This window comes from Cimex lectularius, unplaced genomic scaffold, assembly GCF_000648675.2.
Source record: "Cimex lectularius strain Harlan isolate CLEC.00 unplaced genomic scaffold, Clec_2.1 scaffold144, whole genome shotgun sequence".
Lineage (NCBI taxonomy): Eukaryota > Metazoa > Arthropoda > Insecta > Hemiptera > Cimicidae > Cimex > Cimex lectularius.
In genome coordinates, this window is record NW_019392700.1 from 584,454 (window position 1) to 604,031 (window position 19,578).

The following is a 19,578-nucleotide window of genomic DNA, read 5'->3' on the forward strand; positions in this document are numbered from 1 at the left end:
TAAAACCAAATAAAGAAATCAAGTATCAATCTCAATTTTCTATCTATCAGTAGTATAGATCCATTATTTGAATGATACCAAACATTATTCGTAACTGTTTTTTAAATTTGTAATAGTATCCATCCTAATTTTGTGGAACTCCAAAATAAGACGAGTAGTAAGAAATAAAAAGAATCCTATTGTGGAAAAGACAATTTATTTTTTACCAATCAACTTAGTATTAATACCGCTTAAGTAACATAACACACAATTGACTTTAACGTAACAGTAACATAACAATAATTGTGCATTTCTAAAGTTCACGGCGCCAACATTATACTAAACCTTCACGACTGGCAGGTCTTGCAAAACTGTTGCTTTCTTTCCCGTCCTTTTTCTATGCATCACTTTCGCTCACCTTCAGTTTCACGCGTTTCTTTTGCTCCACCACTCTTTCAGTTCATCTCTAATTCTCTCTCTCTCTCTCCCCCTCTCTCACCCTTCTCACAATTAACTTTACCTTACCCAAGCAAGTGAGTACTTGTTTAACTAGAACAGGAAAATCATTAGGTATTCTGTCCTCCTGAACAGTGTATTAAAACCAAAATAATGAATTCATGTATCTATCTCTGTCTTCTATCTATCAATAGTACAGATCCGTTAGGCAAATGAAAACAAACAGGAATAGAAACCCTTAGGGGCGTCGGTGGCCGCAACAGTTTAGGCGCTCATCGCTGTAAGGTAAAGGTTTCGGGTTCGAACAACTATTTGCTTGTATTTGGTATTTAGCAAAGTACAATAAGCCAGAAGGCTGCCGGGTTTAAGAAAAATCAACCCCCCTTTCATGTTTCCTTTCATCATCATCAACTTGACAAGTTTTTTTAACTTATGATTGTACTTTGAGTTGACCATTTCAAAAGTAAATCAGAATGGCATAAATCGCGTTTTTGCTTTAAAATATTTTTTTGTATGTATCATTTCTGATATTTACTATCAAACCCAAAATATATGTGAATTAAATATAAAAAGTATAATGCAATAAATTAATGGATACATTTATTTTAATAACCCTTGATAAACATCGCGTTTCCATTTCTCCCCTCCTTTTTTCTCTCTATCAAATTATCACATTTTACTTTACCAAAGCAGGTGAGTAATTTTTAACTAGAACAGATTCACGTGATTTACTCCCCCGGAAATTATATTAAACCAAATTAAGAAATCAAGTATCTATCTTGATCTTCTTTCTATCTGGAAAATAGATCCATTATGCAAATGATAACAAACAGTATTAATAACGCTTAAACAGCAAAACAAGTAATTGTGTATTTTCTAAAGTTCACGGCGCCCACATTATACTAAACCATCACGACTGGTAGGTCTTGCAAAACTGTTGCTCTTTTTTCCGTACTCTTTCTATGCATCATTTTCGCTCACCTTCACTTCCGAGGTTTCTTTTGCTCCACTACTCTTTCAGTTCATCTCTACCTTTCTCTCTCTCTCACTCTCTCTATCTCTCTCTCTCTCTCTCTCTCTCTCTCTCTCACACACACACACACCACACACACACACACACACACACACACACACACACACACACACACACACACACACACATACACACACACAACACACACACACACAAACTCTCTCTCCCTCTCTCTTCTCTCTAGCAAATTTTACTTTACCCAAGCCGATGAGTATTTTTTAACTCGAACAGAAAAATCATCAGATGTTCTGTCCCCGTAAACAGTTTATTAGAACCAACTTACTGAAATCATGTATCTATCTCTATCTCCTGTCTATCAATAGTACAGATCCATTAAGCAAACGATAAGAAACAAACATTAATAACGCTTAAACAGCTTAACAAGTAATTGGATATTTTATAAAGTTCACGGCGCCCACATTATACTAAACCATCACGACTGGCAGGTCTTGTAAAACTGTCGCTCTCTTTACCGTACCCTTTCTATGCATCATTTTAGCTCACCTCCAGTTTCTCCCGTTTCTTTTGCTCCACCACTCTTTCAGTTTATCTCTCTCCCCCCTCTCTCTCTCTTCTCTCTCTCCTCTCTATCAAATTTTACTTTACCCAAGCAGGTGAGTACTTTTTTTAACTAGAACATGAAAATCATCAGGTGTTCGGTCCTCCTGAACAGTGTATTAAAACCAAATTAAATAATGTATCTAACTCAATCTCCTATCTAAGCATAAATCCATTATGTAAATGATAACAAACTAACAGTATAGTAACGCTTATACAGTTGTAGATTTAAATAAATGAAGTAAGAAAATTGTATAAATTATTAATATATTCTTACTGAATGACTTCTAACTTGTTAAAAATACAAAGTTTTATTACTAACTATGGACGTGTGTACTTGGTTGGTCTTCTTTGTATATGTTGCTCTAATTGTTACGTCAACATTATGGTATTTTGGAATTTATTCATCACAAAAAGTATGATTCCCTCGGCATATCCTTTAATAATCACATCGCTTTAAGCTACGGAATCATGGTGATCATATCCATATTTGCCGAATCTTTTGTTAAAAGAATCTGGTTTGTTTGCATCACTGTGTACCGGTCTTCTAGGAATAATACTATTCGAATTCCTTATTTTCTTTGGCAAAGGTGATCGTTTTCTTCCTTCTTGGATAATTTAACTTTATCCAACAATCTACCGCCGGTAAAATAATGAAAATAATTTTAGTGTATTGTTTCGTATTTCTTGTTTACAGGCTTCTTGACTAATGGCATCAATAATTTTGCTGTCTTTGATCATCAAAACATTTAACAGCTTAACAACATATGTTTACTAATTAGTTGGATTAGGCACATGTCTTCTCTTCCTTACAATTATTGTACGATTTAAACTATTAAAACTAGGTTGATTTTCTTCAATGTACATATTGAACAAACATACGCACAATTATTATAAAAGAGACATGTTTTTGATATTTGTTGAGTTTTGACATGAGATGCATTCATTTACACATTACCAACGTGAAGTTTAAGCTTTTGAGAACCGATCTTCAAAAAGTAGGGCTGAGTTTCATTTACTTCTCTCTTGCTTTACCTTCACTGCCGCTGTTCAATATTATATAGAGGACCATTCGACTGAAGTTCCCGATAATAAATACTCGCAGGGAGGATCATCAACGGACTCAGTACGCCGACGTTTATAAAGTTAAATTATCGAAATCTCACCATCCGTCCTCATGAGTTGTTTTTTACAATTAAAAAATCGAATGAGGAAAAGCAGAGCAGGGTGATCGAGGCTCACAACAAAGAAAACCACATTCACGAAAAATCAGCCATTGTCAGAGGTGAGGAAAGATCCACCGTTTACACAATTTCACAACATGGCATCCAGCAAATAGGCATCGTTCCGATTACTGTATATCGTCAAAAAGTAGCGTCGATTTACGTTTTAAGTTTGATTCCTGATGTTGAAGTGACTTTAAGGGGTAAGAGTAATAAAGTCATGTCGTTCAACTCCTCTCCCAAAAGCCCCCTGGAATCCATAAGTGTCGAAGAGGGACATTACGAGGTTGTAGTGAAAACCGAAAGTGTCTCTCAACAATTGAGCATGGTCAGTGCCTTTAAAAATTTCAAGAAAATGGTTTTTGGCAGATTTTTGTCAACGGAAGCTGATACTCACCTATTTCACTATTTTATTCATTTTCACATCCATTCCAATATGAGGCCTTTTCCTAATGATACCATGGCGCAAAAAGAGTACTATTAAGCCCAGCCAAATTTGATTAAAAAGTCAATTTAAAACATTAAAAAAAATAAAATAATTACAGATTGCAATTTATTCACATATGTCAATAAATGTATATCAGTTGCTTAGCTAAAAACAGCTGTTAGCTAGAACAATTGTATAAGTTATAATAAAAAATGCAAATTTTTCTTTATCCTATCCAGATCTGCAATAACATCGAGCATTTCATTTCTTTGTATAATTCTGCAGTACAATATTAAAATTACCATTAAATGAAAACACAGTAAATCAAGAATATACACCCATTTAAATGGATATATCCATTTATCGCGAAATAATAGTATTTTCTGGTTCCCTAAATTATGTTAAATTTTTGATACCTACTACTGTAGGTCGATGGAGTAATATCCTGTACTCCACCGACTAATCAGAATGAGCACACTGTATGAATGTATTTATATGCATGAATGTATTTATTTGTGTGACTGATATCTAATTTAATTAGTATTAGGCTAGATTAAAGTTTGCGTGCGTTTAGGGCTGAAATGACCTAGTTGTTGATAGAGAACAAAATTGGTACAAATTAACAGGTACGAAAGAAAACTATGCATTTATATAACAATAGTTGATTCTTTAGGCATCCTTGAGTAGATTCTGTTTAAGGGCTGCCAATAACACAATAATAAAAAAAGGAAGGGTTGAGGGTACTAATGAATGGGTAACATAACATTACTAAATGTGGAGAGAAAAAAATAGTAATAATAATAGTTACAACTTGTAAGAATAAATAAATCAAACATGAAAAAATAAAGATTTTTTTAAAAATAGTAGGTACTAATTTTTGTTTTAAATTTTAGCCACATACTAAAATAGCCAAAAGTTGCATTTTTGAAAATGTTTTGGGATTTGCTTCACATTTGGTCAAATTAGGGGCCAAAAGGAACCTCATATATAAAACAATTCAAAATAATGTTAATTTTGGTTGGGGCAACACAATATTTATAGGACAAATAATATCAAATTTAATTTTTTTAATTGTCGATATAATTCCACCTCTAAGTATAGCTATGACAAAGGTGTGGTATTTGAGGAAGAGTGGCAGGGAGTGTCCAATTGACTATTGTTGTTTTTTGATTTTTTGATGGTTGAATGTGGTGTCAATAACTGGTTCCTTTCCCTGTCGAAATCTGGTACATATAGATCAATAATAGGTTAGTTTCCCTGTTGATAATTAGTTTTTCATGTCAACGATTGGTGAAAAAAACTTGTCATCGATCAATAAAAAACTCTAGCATTTTGCTAAAAATTATAAGGAAAATCTTTAAAATAAACCTGGACAAGTTTGAGGGAAAACTTTGAATAATAATTAATAAGTTAATTAATATAAAAAGTTATTTTTGTGAAATATTAGAAAAATTATATTAAAGTATCAATAATTGATGACAAACACTCTGGATCAAGGTGTGTCTTGAAAAAAATCAAATTCAGTTGCTACTAACAAGCATTTTTCCTATTTTCAGGTCAGTTTTTTACAGGCAATCTCAAATTTCTTTGAAGACCGACTCAGTCCTAATATTGCGAAAGTCACAGTCCTGTAGTGAGTCGGTCTTCAAAGAATTTGAGATTGCCTGTAAAAAACTGTGTACAACAGCGGAGCGAGTATTGACCCTTGCGGCACACCTGCATGCACTTCTTCCGTCTCAGAAGTCGCCGTACACTGGTTTACTGCGAAAAATGTCTCCTTAAGGTATGATTGTATAATCAGATAATAGGCCTGGAGTAAAAATAATTTTAATAAATGTAAAAAAGTTGTTCTATGTGGAATATTGGTGCGATGATGCTCTATCGATACCGCTAGATCGATGTGTCACTAAATTCAACGTCGTCGCTAGTTCGTCCCGTGGCCGACTGAGCGTTGTCAAACACAGCCCGCAGCCGACCCAACAGAAGCAGACTCAGGTTTGACTTGCTTCGTTTCTGCAAGCCGATCAGATACCCATCCGCCGGCGTCTCCGTTTCCCGTCGACCGAGGATGGCTCAGCGATTTCCGAACGCCCAGCCCGTCGGGCCGAGCCCGGGCCAGCAGCCGCAACGCTATCCAACGCCCGGGGGGCCACCTCTCAGGCAATACCCGGCCCCTAACTTCCCGGTAAGCTAACATTGAACATAGCATAACCCCCTTCTTCCAGGCCGGCCCTCTTCTCCAGAACATTATTTCCACCGATATAAAATATCACAAAGAGCATTAATTTAGTCTTCCTACAGATTGCTCTTCATCTATGTATACCACACACTAAAAACGTCGACCAAAACAAATTTGTTTACTTTCAGTATTAAATAATTAGCAGGCTTATTGCTTGTTTTAAGAAATTCTTAACACTTCCTGTCGTCATTTTAAATAAAAAAATCTAGTTGATAACAGCGATGAAAATCGTTCATTACTTTGTGCTTGATTGCATATATTTTTCCTGCCTTTCTCCGGTATTTATGTTACAAAACGACAAATATAATAAGTGTTCACGAGCAAAATATTGAACAATAATTGTTTATTTTTCTAGACTGTTAGGCTGAAACTAACAATCAATTTTTTGTACAACTGCATACAAAATTTATCGTATTACAAGGATTACATGTGCAGAATATTGTATGCACATTTACATGTCTGGTGTGGTTGATTTGAATGGCCACTATCCAGAGAGTCCAGAGTAATTGGCCATTGTGGCGTGAAGTCAAGAGCAGACCCTACAGTTGCCAAAGTTATACTTTCTGTCAAATGGTCATGAGGCAGAAGTTCAGTCTTCTAAGAGGGTTGGAAGAAAGGGCCGAGCTGGACAGGTTGCAAATTAATATGTTGCCATGAGAAGATATTTTGGGGTGAAATTTATTGTACCATGAGTGGACCAGGTTTGGGACATAGAGTATGTTGAGATCAGAGTGGGTAGTGAGGAACTAGAATAAACGCCTTTGACTGATGGGAAACTTGGCTTTAAGGGTGTTAAGGAAAAATAAATTATCTTGGTAATGGTAAAACCATCTGACAATTTAACAGTTCTTAACACAGCTTTCTTACCAAAGAGTCGAGTTCCAAGAGACAAGAAACATGTATATTCACCATACCAGTACTTTAATTCTTATGTATAGACTAAATATATTCCATGCCAAGAGCATGCATGCCATGAGACGTGGTTCATGTCATCTGGTAACCATTTGGTTTTCGTTTACTTGTCTCTTTGTTTTCCAGGATTTTGTAGAATCTGCCATCTGACCAAGCTTTGATATACTATTTCTTTCTATTACTCTCTTAAAACATTATACTGATCAATAGTGCGACCCTAAAAAAAAGGATGCAAAAATAAATTACTGTACTATATACTAAAAGGCTTTTTTACTCACCTGAAAAATACCAATTTTTGCATTCAATTGTTTGACATTGTAACAATGTTATACTCCAATATATAACTCTGAGTGATGCACTCAGTTTTCTAAAAAATTAATGATATTTTCAATAATACAAAATATATATAAAAGGAATTAATAAAAAAATTGGCCCAAATGTCTGCATTTTTGCTGCACTACCATACTACTCTTTCATGCAGGAAAAAGGAGGGAAGGAGGGTACAAACTGTTGAAATGCATATAAGCAATGAGAAGTCCATTTGTACAGGACCTTTGTGAGCAAAGTGTCAGGCCTTGTTCACCTCGTGAGGCTTTGCTCAGTCCTCACACCAATTCACCGTCCCATTTTATTGGGTACTGTTTTGTCTAAAAAAATCAGTGCAGCACATCAATGCCTCCACTGGCATTATAAATAAGCAAAAACCCAAAATTGTAACTATTTAATAAATTTAAAAAAAAGCTTTCATATGTGTCAAAGTTTTCTGAATCAGGAATAATGTAGATCTCGGTATGGTTTGGATGAAAAAGCAAATTCGATTGTTTTTGAAACTATTTATTAAATAATTAATTATGTCCATTTGCAGACAAATTTAAGATTGTTTTGCCCTGATGATGATTTTAAAATAGTGTGGTATTTAGTGACAGTTAATTAATGATTATTTGGTTGGACCAGACCGCATCTCACGATCTCCAAATAACTTTAAAATAGGACAAAAGCTTGGAGAATTAAATTAGTTTTTCATCCAGACCATATCGAGATTCAGGTTATTCGTGAGTAAAATATTGGTCAATACGTCTAACACTTTAATCGCAAATAATGACAGAATCGTTAAATGGTTCAGATCAAAAACAAGACTTTAAAATAACATTTTACATTACAATTAGCACTTTATATTTTGGGTTACCGGCTATTTTTGACCATTTCTGTTAATAAATTATGTTTATACCAATTAATCAAATTTTACAGCATTATATCTAACCCTAAAATATTATTTGATTTTGGAAAGTCTTGGAAATATTCATTTATATTTATTTACTTTTTTTTCATTTTTCTTATGCTTTATGTTGAAAATATAGTTTAACCAACTGTTTATAATATTTTATTTTCAAGCATATTATTTCAAATACACCTTATTTTAATCCTTTTTCTTTTTCTTTTTTTTATTTTATTCCATTTTTTCCCTCTCCGATTGGTAAACAATCAGATGCAACAAAGAGGGGCTTTTGTGCAGGGTCCAGGCATGGGAGTGCCAGGAATGGTCCAGCGTCCGCAGCAGCCCCCTTACAATCCCATTAGGCCTCCGATTCCAGGACAGGCACAGAAACGTCCAGGAGATGTCAGGCCACCACCTCAACAACCACCCAAAGGGTATGTTTGCATTGTGTCCCTTAAATCGCTATTTTTTAAAATTATTTTTATTCATTATAACGGAGGATAAAAGAGAATTTTTGTTTTCTGTTGATTTTATTTTCTTTCATCCTCTTTTTTTGTTTATTAAATTTTTGTGTATCCGCAAAACCAAAAGCACGCATATTTTGTGTTGTTTTATTGCATTTGTTCATTTTTTATTCCCTTTAAAAACCTCAATATTTGACTTTCCTTATTCTTTAGTATTTTCAACTAACATTCAGTATCTTCAGTATTTTTGTGCATGCTTACACTTTAGTTATATATCCCATAACAAAAACAGTAGATCAAAAATGCCTTTTAGTACTCTTCATTTTTGGGATTCTCGTGGCATGCCTTGTGATTCACTTATACACTTTTTTTAAACACAGGATTTCTAGTTACATCCTAAACTATGGTTCACAATTATGGTGAATTATAATGAAAACATTATATAAACATCTGAATACTGTCTTGCATATAGTGACTTTGTCATAAAACCCAATCTTACATGGCCTATTCGGTTTCAGATGAGAACAAATATTTTTCCCTGACTAAAATGCTGAAAGAGTCATCAGCTAATTTTTTCCTAAAAAATTACTTGTCTTTTCTTCTAGTTACCATCCAACAGTTGATCGCCACTATGGTCAGGTCAGATAGGCATTAGTTGTTACTATAACGTAAATCTCATTGAATAACAGAAAACTTTTCCATTGTAAATTTGTCCAAATTAATTTTTTAAGGTGGGCCAGATAATGAATTTTTTTATGTTGTTGTTAGGGACTCCATTTTTACCACTTTCTAACATGTAGATCATAGCTTGCATGAAAGACTTAATTTGTCTTTTAAATTCTTTTCCTATTTACCAGTAGGCATAAAATTAACTTTTTATTTTTTCAATCTTATGGACATGTAGGATTTCACCTGTTCTCTGATGGAAAAATTTTTTTCTTTCAGAAGATTTGAATAATTCTTTTAACACTCGCACTGTCACACTTTTAGACCCAATATTTTTTAAAATGCAAAAACTATGATACCAAGGTGTTTTTTCATTTTATAATGTTTATTTTATATGAACATACCAACTTATAAATAAAAAAATTCATGTGTAGGTATGATAAAATTTTATGAATATTATTTTATATTATTACTTAATTATAAATTTTAAAATATTTATTGTCGTTGCCAGAACAAAAACATCTACCGTCAAGAGAAATGTTTTGTTCTTCTTTCTGATTCCAAAATGTTTCAAAATATTTGCGCAAGTAAAAACAGAGTTAGCATACTTTTGCTTACTTTCACACAGAAAAGTGAGAGGAGCTTTGGGGTAAATGAGAAAAACCAGGACAGTAGATTTAAGGGTAAGGGATTAGGGTGCCAGTAGTAAGGCCGTTTTTGCTACCTGAGTGAGTAAAGTGGGATACTAACAATTATAGTTGGAAAAAAAAAAATTGAACTAGAAAAAAAATGACATAGACGATAAGTAAATAGACCCAAGCATCTTTTTCTGCAAACCGAGCAATAATGATTACATTTTGCAAACAAAATTACTTTTCATTCAGGAAAGACCTAATACAATGGAAGGTAGATAAAAATAGACTAAAAAGTGAATAACACAGTCAGAAAAAAAAATCATTTTCTGGGTCTTGAAAGACCCACTACAGTGGTGCGAGTATTAATAAATAAATAAGAATATTATTTTACTGTTATAAAATTTAAATATTGTGTTATCGAATTTTGATAGCAAATGTAGATCTTTAGATAAAGGAAGCTTTTATTGAACAAAGATAATAATTATCCTATTATTATTCATATTTGCCACGCTAGCAGTCCTGGGATCGAATCCCGGTACAGCCCATGGTTTTTAATGGAGATTAGTATGAAAAAAGTTGTAAAGTGTAAGGCCCCTCGACCACAAATTCCAATGGGTAGTTGGACATTAAGCCCTCCTGTACGACAGAAATTACTTTACTGTTTATAGTTTCTGTATTGCATTGAAAATTGTTACTGGGTAGATCTTATTTTACATATTTGGCATGTTGTTATTAGCATTATTTCCTCAAGTTCTTTATTTGGTAACACTTTTATAAAACCAGTAGTCATTAAATATTTGTAACACAAAATATAATATTAACTATGGGTAATTATTTGGACTGTAAAATATAAAAGGGTTAAAATCATGTAAGACCATTTAGCACATGCACTTTGTAAAAGCTTTGGATACTAACACATCCCGTTTCTTAACCACTTTCACCTCGTTTTGCCTATCCCTTTCCGTCCCCTTTTCGTTTTGCGGGTACACAGGGATTTCACTCATCCGACGGGTGGTGCCTCTTCGACCCCCAGCAGCAAAAAGAAGAAGAAGCTGGCTGACAAAATATTGCCGCAGAAGGTGAGAGATCTCGTCCCGGAGTCACAGGCCTACATGGATCTAATTACGTTTGAAAGGAAACTCGATTCAACGATCATGAGGAAAAGACTTGACATTCAGGTACTGTACAGTTTATTTTGTCCGCAAGAAAATAATGAAGTTTTATTAAAAATGCTTGTTTTTATTATTTTTGTATTATATTTTTCAAACTTGTCAAATATCCTTACAAAAAAGATCTTCAATCCAATTTCAAATATTAAAATACTCTTAGCTTTTGTTGCAATAAAGACATTTTGCATTTCATTTCCTGATGCACTTTATGCTTAATAATATACATGAAGTTCAAGCTTGTTTGTGCAATTTAAAGAAAAGTTTTTTAGTTAATTGGTAGTAGTAGACTTTAGTGTTGACCTCATCTGGTGAAACATCCCACTGATGATGCCTTTGAGGTGTTATCCACAGTGAAAGTTGTTAAGGCATAAATTATAATATTATATCTAATTTTTATGATGTAAGAGTTTAGAAAATATACAGGGTGTCTCAGTTCCTTCTGACGAAACTCAGGGAATCGATTCTATTCTTCGTTTGGAGCAAAAAATGCCCAGGAGAAAACTTTTGGAAAGCTCTCTATTTTGAAGATATTTGTCAATTTAGGTTTTTTCAACTTTCAACTTATGGTTTTTGTGAGATTACAGATATGACATTTTTATTTTACGAAGCGAGTTCTAATTGATTTATTTCTAACCCCCCACCCTTCAAATTTACCTTAGCTCATGTTTTCGAACATTCAATTGTTATTTTTCAACTCTCCTAGAATGTTATTTAAAAACCTGGATATATCAACATAAAGCATATTAGATGAAGAAGTTTTTGTGAAATTTGACAAGTTGTAGGTATTTTTTTGTAACCTCAGTAGAACGTGCAATCATGACCAAAATTTTAAATTTTGTAATTTTGACATGTTCCAACTGATATTGGCAAACATTTTATGTCATTCAGATTATTGCAAATAGAAGTATCTTACAGCAAATTTAGCGTTCTTTCAAATGGTGTAATTGGATTTGTTGTAGTCTCAACATTTTGGAAATTGTAAGTGTTTTTATGTGGTAACGTAGTGAAAAGTTGAAAAAACCTAAATTGACGAATATCTTCAAAATAGAGAACTTTCCGAAAAAATTTCTCCTGGTCATTTTTTGCTCCAAATGAAGAGTAGAATCGATTCCCTGAGTTTTGTCAGAAGGAACTGGGACACGCCATATATACTCAATAGCAACTGCATAAAACATTTGGATTCATTCAGAATTCTTATTTGGTCTGTTAAAACATTATTTTGTTCAACCTAAGTTACAAGGCCTACAAAACATAAATGTTTTACCATTATTTTCTTAACAATCTGATGTTACATATTGTTCTATTTGTTAATTATTATTTTTTCTTTGGTTGTAGGAAGCTCTTAAAAGGCCTATGAAGCAAAAAAGGAAGTTGAGAATTTTTATATCCAATACGTTCTATCCTGCCAAAGAAGCAACAGAATCAGATGACGGAGGTATTGCTTCATGGGAACTCAGAGTGGAAGGAAGGCTCTTAGACGATTCTAAAAATGACCCCAACAAGGTTTTTATTTTGCCTAGTCTTCCGCAGTTAATTTTCTAATTGTCGTATGTTGTGCATTTATTGTAGCACCCACCTCTGCAGGTTAAAAGAAAATTTTCAAGTTTCTTTAAAAGCCTTGTTATCGAGTTGGATAAAGATTTGTACGGTCCGGACAACCATCTTGTTGAATGGCACAGGACTCCGACAACACAGGAAACAGACGGCTTCCAGGTGAAGCGTCCTGGGGACAAGAACGTCCGTTGCACGATATTACTACTTCTCGATTATCAGCCGCTTCAGTTTAAACTGGATCCTAGATTAGCCAGGCTTTTGGGTGTGCACACACAGACCAGACCGGTTATAATATGCGCCCTTTGGCAGTATATCAAAACGCACAAGTTACAGGTACAGTTCTTGTAATAGTATAACCAAACAAACAATTATAACAATTTTTCTTTTAGGATCAACATGAAAGGGAATACATTAACTGCGATAAATACCTAGAGCAAGTGTTCGGCTGTCAGAAGATGAAGTTTGCAGAGATTCCGCAGAGGCTTAACCCTCTTTTGCATCCACCAGACCCTATTGTTATCAACCACACCATCAGGTACAGGTACATCTGTTTTGTTACTAACAAGACGCATGAGCCAACCCTACTAACATTTCATATACCGCTTCGATAGGTATCCTATGTCATTTTGACTGAGTGGAGGTCTGAAGTGGCGGTTATGCCACAAATTTGATATCTTGTTTGTTTTAGCGTTGAAGGCACTGAACAGAAGCAAACAGCTTGTTATGACATTGACGTTGAAGTAGATGACACTTTAAAGACCCAAATGAACAATTTCTTGCTTTCTACTGCAAGCCAGCAAGAAATTCAGGTAATTAATACTATTCTACTGATTTAAGTATACAGTTGGCTAATTATTATCGTTGTCCAACAGGGTCTGGATAATAAAATACATGAAACTGTTGAAACTATCAATCAGCTGAAGACAAATAGAGAATTTTTTCTTAGTTTTGCTAAAGATCCGCAACAATTTATAAACAAATGGATTGTTTCACAAACTAGAGATCTCAAGGTACACTATTTCAAAATTTATAATAATAAAATCTTAAAAATTGAACAATTCATTATTTTCAATGTTAAATTGTAGACAATGACGGATGTTGTCGGAAATCCAGAGGAAGAACGCAGGGCTGAGTTCTACTATCAGAATTGGGCCCAGGAAGCTGTTTGCCGTTACTTTTACACAAAAGTGCAACAGAAACGTGCCGAATTGGAACAGGCACTTGGAATTAGGAACGCCTAAATATATGTTTTTAATTAACTCTTTTTCCTTATTATATCAACACGCTTTTGTTAAAAACAAAAGTCTGGCATATTTAAATTTATAATATTGTACTCCTCTTTACTTGTAAATAAACCTTAATACTTTTCTGAGTGTTATTCTGTCGCTTGAGTTAATTTTTTCCTTTATGTTTAAAATCTTTAAATTCTATATTGCAAATGAGAAAGAACCACAGTGAAAAGTTTAAAACTTTAAGCACGGATGACGGGGATCGCCATCATTTTGATGCCCTTCTCAAATATAGTTACGGGGATCCCTGTCATTTCTGTTTTATTTTTTAAAGTAACTGTTATAGAGCCGCAGGTTGTAAACATTACTTTTCAGGCCTCAGCAGCATTTGTAGAAATGCATCGCCCGTTTTTGTAAGTTTACATCCTTTGTCAATGGATCTACTTCTTAAGGAAGAAGAAAGTTTTGATAAAGATGTGCAAGAATGATAGTGTAATTTGGTTGCTTCTGATCATTTTGGTCTGTCAGATGCATTTCGACTTCTTTAGTGATCAAATTATTAAAAACTAAAGATGGCGAGAAGTCGAAAAGTGTCTGACCGATTAAATCAATAAGGATAGGCAGACCAAAATGTGTAAACGACAAAACTACAGGAGTACAGGTAGTTAAGTTTGAAGCTGGCAAGACCACAATAACTGACAAATTGCTATAATCAAATTTAACTGGAAAATATCAAAGTAATAAATGTCCACTAGGCTTTGAAATGCAATGGCATGAAATGGATTAGCACTACTTTATCGTATTTTTAAAATATGTATTTGTAACTGCAAGGCTTGGCTTAGTTAAGGAACACACTCCACAAACTATTTTATTCAAGATACAATTTTTAAGAAAATCACATATCCTTGAATATACAATCAACAATTATAATACAACAATTGAATACTTTAATGATGACGTTAACACATTTGTAGCTTTTAACTTACAACACGTTTATGCTGGCTCATTGCCATAGTTTTCTTTGGTAAGGGACATGACTTCTTGAGTCAGAGACACTGGAGCTTTGTCATATACAATAAACTTCAATATACATCATTCACAGTTAACTCATTAAAAAAGAAAATATATATATTCACATTTTGTCACAAAAAGATACACTTCAAATTTAAGTCCATGCTGATATGTTCAATTTGTGCTCAGGTATAATAACTGTAATATTAGGTTTGGTGTACCATCATCTTGATGGATAAATGACAAACAAAAAGAGCTGAAAGCATGAAAGAAGTAGACCTAAGGCGTTTGGATACTGAAACAAAAGGTATAAATTAATTTTTAAGGTTTTCTTTCAAGTTTCAGAAACTTACAACAATAAAGGTATCGTTTATTAAATATCCATAAGAGGTCCATAATAAGGTGACAATCATTGTCATTAAGATGACAGGAAATGGAAGTGTTTCACTTGATTTTGTTTTTATCACTTGAGCCTGAAAAACAGAATAATCAGAACAGTTTTATTTAAAAATAAATAAAATAAAAGGCAAACCAAGTTGGCCAGTGGTGCTGCGAAAAAGGAAAGTGTCACCGCACAACAAATCATCCCAAATCGCAGTTTGAGAATTTCCTTGTCTTCTATAGACTTTTTATATGCATAAGCCGTAGCTATGAATAATATTGAAAATAACATTTGCTTCAGTATGTTATTCTGAAAAGAAGCATTGGATTTTAGAATGTACTTTTTTCTTTTTTTTAATTCTGGGTACCTTCTTTGTTGTGTACGAGTAGACAGTTACCACATAACCAAAAAAGAGAGCGGTACCGAGTATGTTTACTAAAGTTATCGCCATCTCCTCAATCATCATGCCATAATTAGTCCATAGCGCACATCTGCAATCAATATTTCACTTTATTCTTTCATAAGATAAGTTAATTTTCTGATAGATTGTCTTATTTAATAGGGACAGCCTTTATTAGTTTGCTATTCCTCTCCCTTTTTTGGTTGATTGTCTTTTCTTCGATGAAAGATTAAAACAAATAAATACTGAACTGCTTCAACCAATTTGTTTATTGATGATGATCCATTTCGAGGCCAATTTGGCTCCCCTGTTCAGGGCTCATAGGAGTAAATCAGTAAATCCACAATTTGATATTACTCCGAGCGCTGAAGAGAGGAGCCAGATTGGCCACGAAATGAAATAGTTTTTTTTTTTCCCTTTTAATGGCCTTATGATCGATGCATATTTAGCCAAGGTGACAATTATTATGTGTATTCATATGGGGGGGGGGGGTTAAAAAAAGGCCAGAGGTGACGTGGGAATCAAACCCACGACCATGGCATCTATGAGACGAGAGTCTCTCATGCTAACCACTCGGTTACCGTGGTCCCCGAATTTATTAGTTTGAATTCATGGTCTAAAATCAGTGAAAATGTACCATGTTAAAAATATGTGGTTTCGATGCATGCAGGAAAAAACTTTTCTTGATATACAATACCGCTAAACAGTCGACAAATTTATGATGTACGTTCACAAAATGCCTCAAAACAATAAAAAAAGATGTGAACAATTTAAATACAGTAATGGTAATATGATACATATTACAACAAACATGCCCGTTGTTTCTAATAATTTATTATAAAGTGGGCTACATCCCTTCCATTTTTCTGTGCAGTTTATCACATGTCTAAGTGATAAACTGTGAGTACTTGACGTTTATACGGATTTTCATGCAGATCAAAAGTCTGTGCATTCGGATCACCTTTTGAAACAATCAACTGTGCAGTTTATTGTACAGTTTGCCCAGTTACCATCTGGCGTCTGATCTATAATTATGTCCACTGTAAAAAAATGCACTTTTGATTTACAGAAGAGAACCAGTCTTGAAAACTAATATCAGTTGCTAGGAACGGAAGAGTAGCCATTAGTCTAACATGAGGTGATCTTGCTTCACTCAAGACTGTTCTTTTTTTTATCAGGGGAGAAATTTGCTCAGTACTATACAGTTGAAATGCATGTTAATTTCTAAAATTATTAATTTACCGGCATACAAGTTTTAATCATTTGATAAAACGCTTCTTTGCAAAACCCAATCTGATGGCATTTTTCCTTGTTCCTACTTCTTCTAGCAAAACAGCCAACAAACTGTCTCTTTTTTCTGTCACCGATTGTCACTTTGCCAAAAGCGACAGAACTGAAGAAAATATTGTACGGAGGAGAAAACTGAATGTAGCCTAACACCCTCAATTCAGTCAATTGTACAGATTTTTCCACAGTTATTTAAGACTGTTAATCTTATTTCATAACGATTTGGCCTTTATAAGTTTGCAACTCCTCTTCCTTTTTTGGTTAATTGAGTCCTGGCCAACCTAGCTCCCCTCTTCAGGACTCGTTGGAGTAATCATTAATTGTTTGACATTGCTCCAATGAGACCTGAAGAAGGGAGCCAGATTGGCCCAGAAATGCATCAGCATCAATAAATGAGTTGGTTGAAGGAGTTCACTATTTATTTGTCCAAATTTGCTAGTTTGATCTCATGGTCTAAAATCAGTAAATGTACTATGTTAAGAATATTTAGTTTCGATGCATGCAGGATAAAATTTTATTGATATACAATACTGCTAAACAGTCGATAAATTTATTATGCATGTTCACAAAATGCATCAAACAACAAAAAAGAAGTGGACGTTTTAAATACAGTAATGGTATGGTAGTATGATACAATAGACCTTCACAAATTACAATAAATATGTCTAACTGTCAGACAAACTGAAGCTGTGTACCTCCCTTAATGCAAGTCAATTATAAATTTAAAAAGCAAAAAGTGTAATGATTAGTTATTTCGTTGAAGTTGCTTACGAGGTGTAGCCACAGATGAACGGTAAAGCTGATACATCGTTTGCAGAACCCCTTTTTATAAATTTCCTGCACACCAAGCTGTTAAAGTTAATTAAAAAAATGTTAAATTTGTGTTCGAAAAGTTTTTAAATAAAAAAACATATTACACTTACACCCCAGAAAGCAACTGAATTATTTGACAGAAAGAGGCAGCAACAGCCAAAACATCTTTGAACTCTGAAGTCATCGTGTCCCGACCGTCGAATTCAGTTGTAAATATTGTATCTTCTCATCATTTCTTGCTAAAGTTTTCCCCTCAAGTTTACTACCAAGTACCACGTACCAAGTGACAAATACCAACTGCCAATTGGGAACTACCAAGTATCAACTATAAATAGGTTTCAACGATTGCCCCTCCTAAAAGCAACCGGTAGTATGATACTGTGATAACACAGGTTATGTTGAAGTACAGCAGGCTTCCATCGTGACCTATGAACAATGAGACATCATCATCTTCCACCAGTCTTTAATTCTAGTCTTCTTTCATACAAAAAAATATTTTTTGTTCATTTCATAAAATACAATTCAGCTTAGAACAGAAAACAAGCAATCATTTTACTATTGTACAGGCAAGATACGTTTCAATTATTATAACTTAATTTTTGGTTGTCTGCACATAGTCCATTCATTTTGGAAGGCCCACCAGTCATGACTCATGAGTTTAGTAAACACATTAAGCCACAAAAGTAACTAAAATTTTCTACAGTTTAGTATTATAAATTAATACGTTTCAGCTACTACTACAGTACTATTCTGACACTATTATATATAACTTTTGTAAACATTGACCTTCTTTTACACAAAATCCACATATGGGATATCATGTTCTTGCATGGTTTCAAGATTATCTTAAAGAAATGTGTGGTGATTAGTGACCGTTAATCGATAATTATTCAGAAATCGTGAGATGCGGTCAGACCGCATCTCACGATTTCTGGATAATTATTATCTTAAAGATGGGTTTCATATTGTTAAAATTTGTTTTTCCCTTTCTTTTAAATTACATGCTTCTTCTGGCATCCCACAGGGATCTCATTTAGGACCACTATTGTTTCCTTTTATTTATTAATGATATTGATTCTTCCATTAATTTTGCATATTTTCTTATTTTTACAGATGGTCTTAAAATTTATTATGAAATTTTGAGTGTTGAGAACATGATTCTCTTATAAATGTTTACCTCGTAACAACATAAACATAGTGTGACTAAAAATGCTTCAAAAACCTCTGTAATATCTTTCTTCTCAGTTCTAAAAAATCCTACTTTTCTTATAACATTAATTTTTATATTTTTTAAATTCCAATTATTTTAAAGACCTACGAGTCACGAATCAGTCCAAAATGTCCATTTCACTAAGAATTTTATCAATGGTAAATAAATATTTTAAGTTTATAGGACTCATATCCCGCAGTTCTCATAATTTCAATAATATTATAACCTTTAAACAGCTCTATAAATATTTGTCCCTTTTAATTCTGAATTTTCTTCTCCTGTCGAGTCTCCTTATTTTCTCTTTCAGAAACACTCATTAGAACAAGTTCAAAATAAATTCTTTTAATTCATCTTCTTCAAATTAAATATTCCCTATATAATACTATAGTTAACATAATTTGCCTTATTTCCAATCTACTATTCACTTATCTTCATTAGAATCTTTCAGTTATTTTGATTTTGTGTTTATTTATAACTTAATAAATAATAGAATTGATTGTCTTTTATACTTTCTAACAGTGGACAAATTTTATCAGGCCACAGTCGGGTTTCTGATTCATGTTTATGAAGGATTTAAATATATCAAGTTCTCTGATTGTAGTATCATAATTTATAGGGTCAAAATTTTATGTGTTATGTTTGAAATAAACTGAGCCAAAGTATTGAACAAAGAGGTTAGTGATTTGCACAGGGTGCTTTGACATGTTGTAACTAA

The 19,578-nt window shown here is 33.6% G+C and overlaps 2 protein-coding genes across 9 annotated transcripts; one reads left to right on the forward strand and one right to left on the reverse strand.

Moving 5' to 3' along the window:
- Positions 1-5,607: 5,607 nt before the first annotated feature.
- Positions 5,608-13,909, forward strand: LOC106668489 (brahma-associated protein of 60 kDa). Of its 7 annotated transcripts, none has more exons than XM_014397313.2 (9): positions 5,608-5,861; positions 8,341-8,477; positions 10,800-10,986; positions 12,313-12,480; positions 12,547-12,864; positions 12,921-13,072; positions 13,220-13,340; positions 13,404-13,541; positions 13,617-13,909. In XM_014397313.2, the coding sequence occupies exons 1-9, from the start codon at positions 5,745-5,747 to the stop codon at positions 13,770-13,772; spliced, it is 1,494 nt and encodes a 497-aa protein (XP_014252799.1). In that variant the 5' UTR covers positions 5,608-5,744; the 3' UTR covers positions 13,773-13,909. The 7 variants fall into 7 exon arrangements, with proteins under 7 accessions (XP_014252799.1, XP_014252802.1, XP_014252804.1 ...); XM_014397316.2 differs by having other exon boundaries at positions 10,842-10,986; XM_014397318.2 differs by having other exon boundaries at positions 10,845-10,986.
- A 684-nt stretch (positions 13,910-14,593) lies between these two features.
- LOC106668538 (sugar transporter SWEET1) lies at positions 14,594-18,146 on the reverse strand. 2 transcript variants are annotated; one of them, XM_014397391.2, is made up of 6 exons: positions 17,764-18,043; positions 17,612-17,689; positions 15,521-15,644; positions 15,304-15,462; positions 15,125-15,244; positions 14,594-15,066 (listed from the first exon to the last, which is right to left on the reverse strand). In XM_014397391.2, the coding sequence occupies exons 1-6, from the start codon at positions 17,835-17,837 to the stop codon at positions 14,995-14,997; spliced, it is 627 nt and encodes a 208-aa protein (XP_014252877.1). In that variant the 5' UTR covers positions 17,838-18,043; the 3' UTR covers positions 14,594-14,994. The 2 variants fall into 2 exon arrangements, with proteins under 2 accessions (XP_014252877.1, XP_024081862.1); XM_024226094.1 differs by lacking the exon at positions 17,612-17,689 and having other exon boundaries at positions 17,764-18,146.
- Positions 18,147-19,578: the final 1,432 nt, after the last annotated feature.

Bases quoted from the DNA above. Each gene is read 5' to 3' on its own strand.
- LOC106668489 (XM_014397311.2), top strand. From the start codon at position 5,745: ATGGCTCAGCGATTTCCGAACGCCCAGCCCGTCGGGCCGAGCCCGGGC. The intron at 5,862-8,313 runs GTAAGCTAACAT...GTAAACAATCAG, and splicing joins ACCCGGCCCCTAACTTCCCG to ATGCAACAAAGAGGGGCTTT. The intron at 13,341-13,403 runs GTAATTAATACT...GTTGTCCAACAG, and splicing joins CAAGCCAGCAAGAAATTCAG to GGTCTGGATAATAAAATACA.
- LOC106668538 (XM_014397391.2), bottom strand. From the start codon at position 17,837: ATGACTTCAGAGTTCAAAGATGTTTTGGCTGTTGCTGCCTCTTTCTGT. The intron at 15,645-17,611 runs GTAAGCAACTTC...TATTGATTGCAG, and splicing joins TTCATCTGTGGCTACACCTC to ATGTGCGCTATGGACTAATT. The intron at 15,245-15,303 runs GTTTGCCTTTTA...TCTGTTTTTCAG, and splicing joins CAGCACCACTGGCCAACTTG to GCTCAAGTGATAAAAACAAA.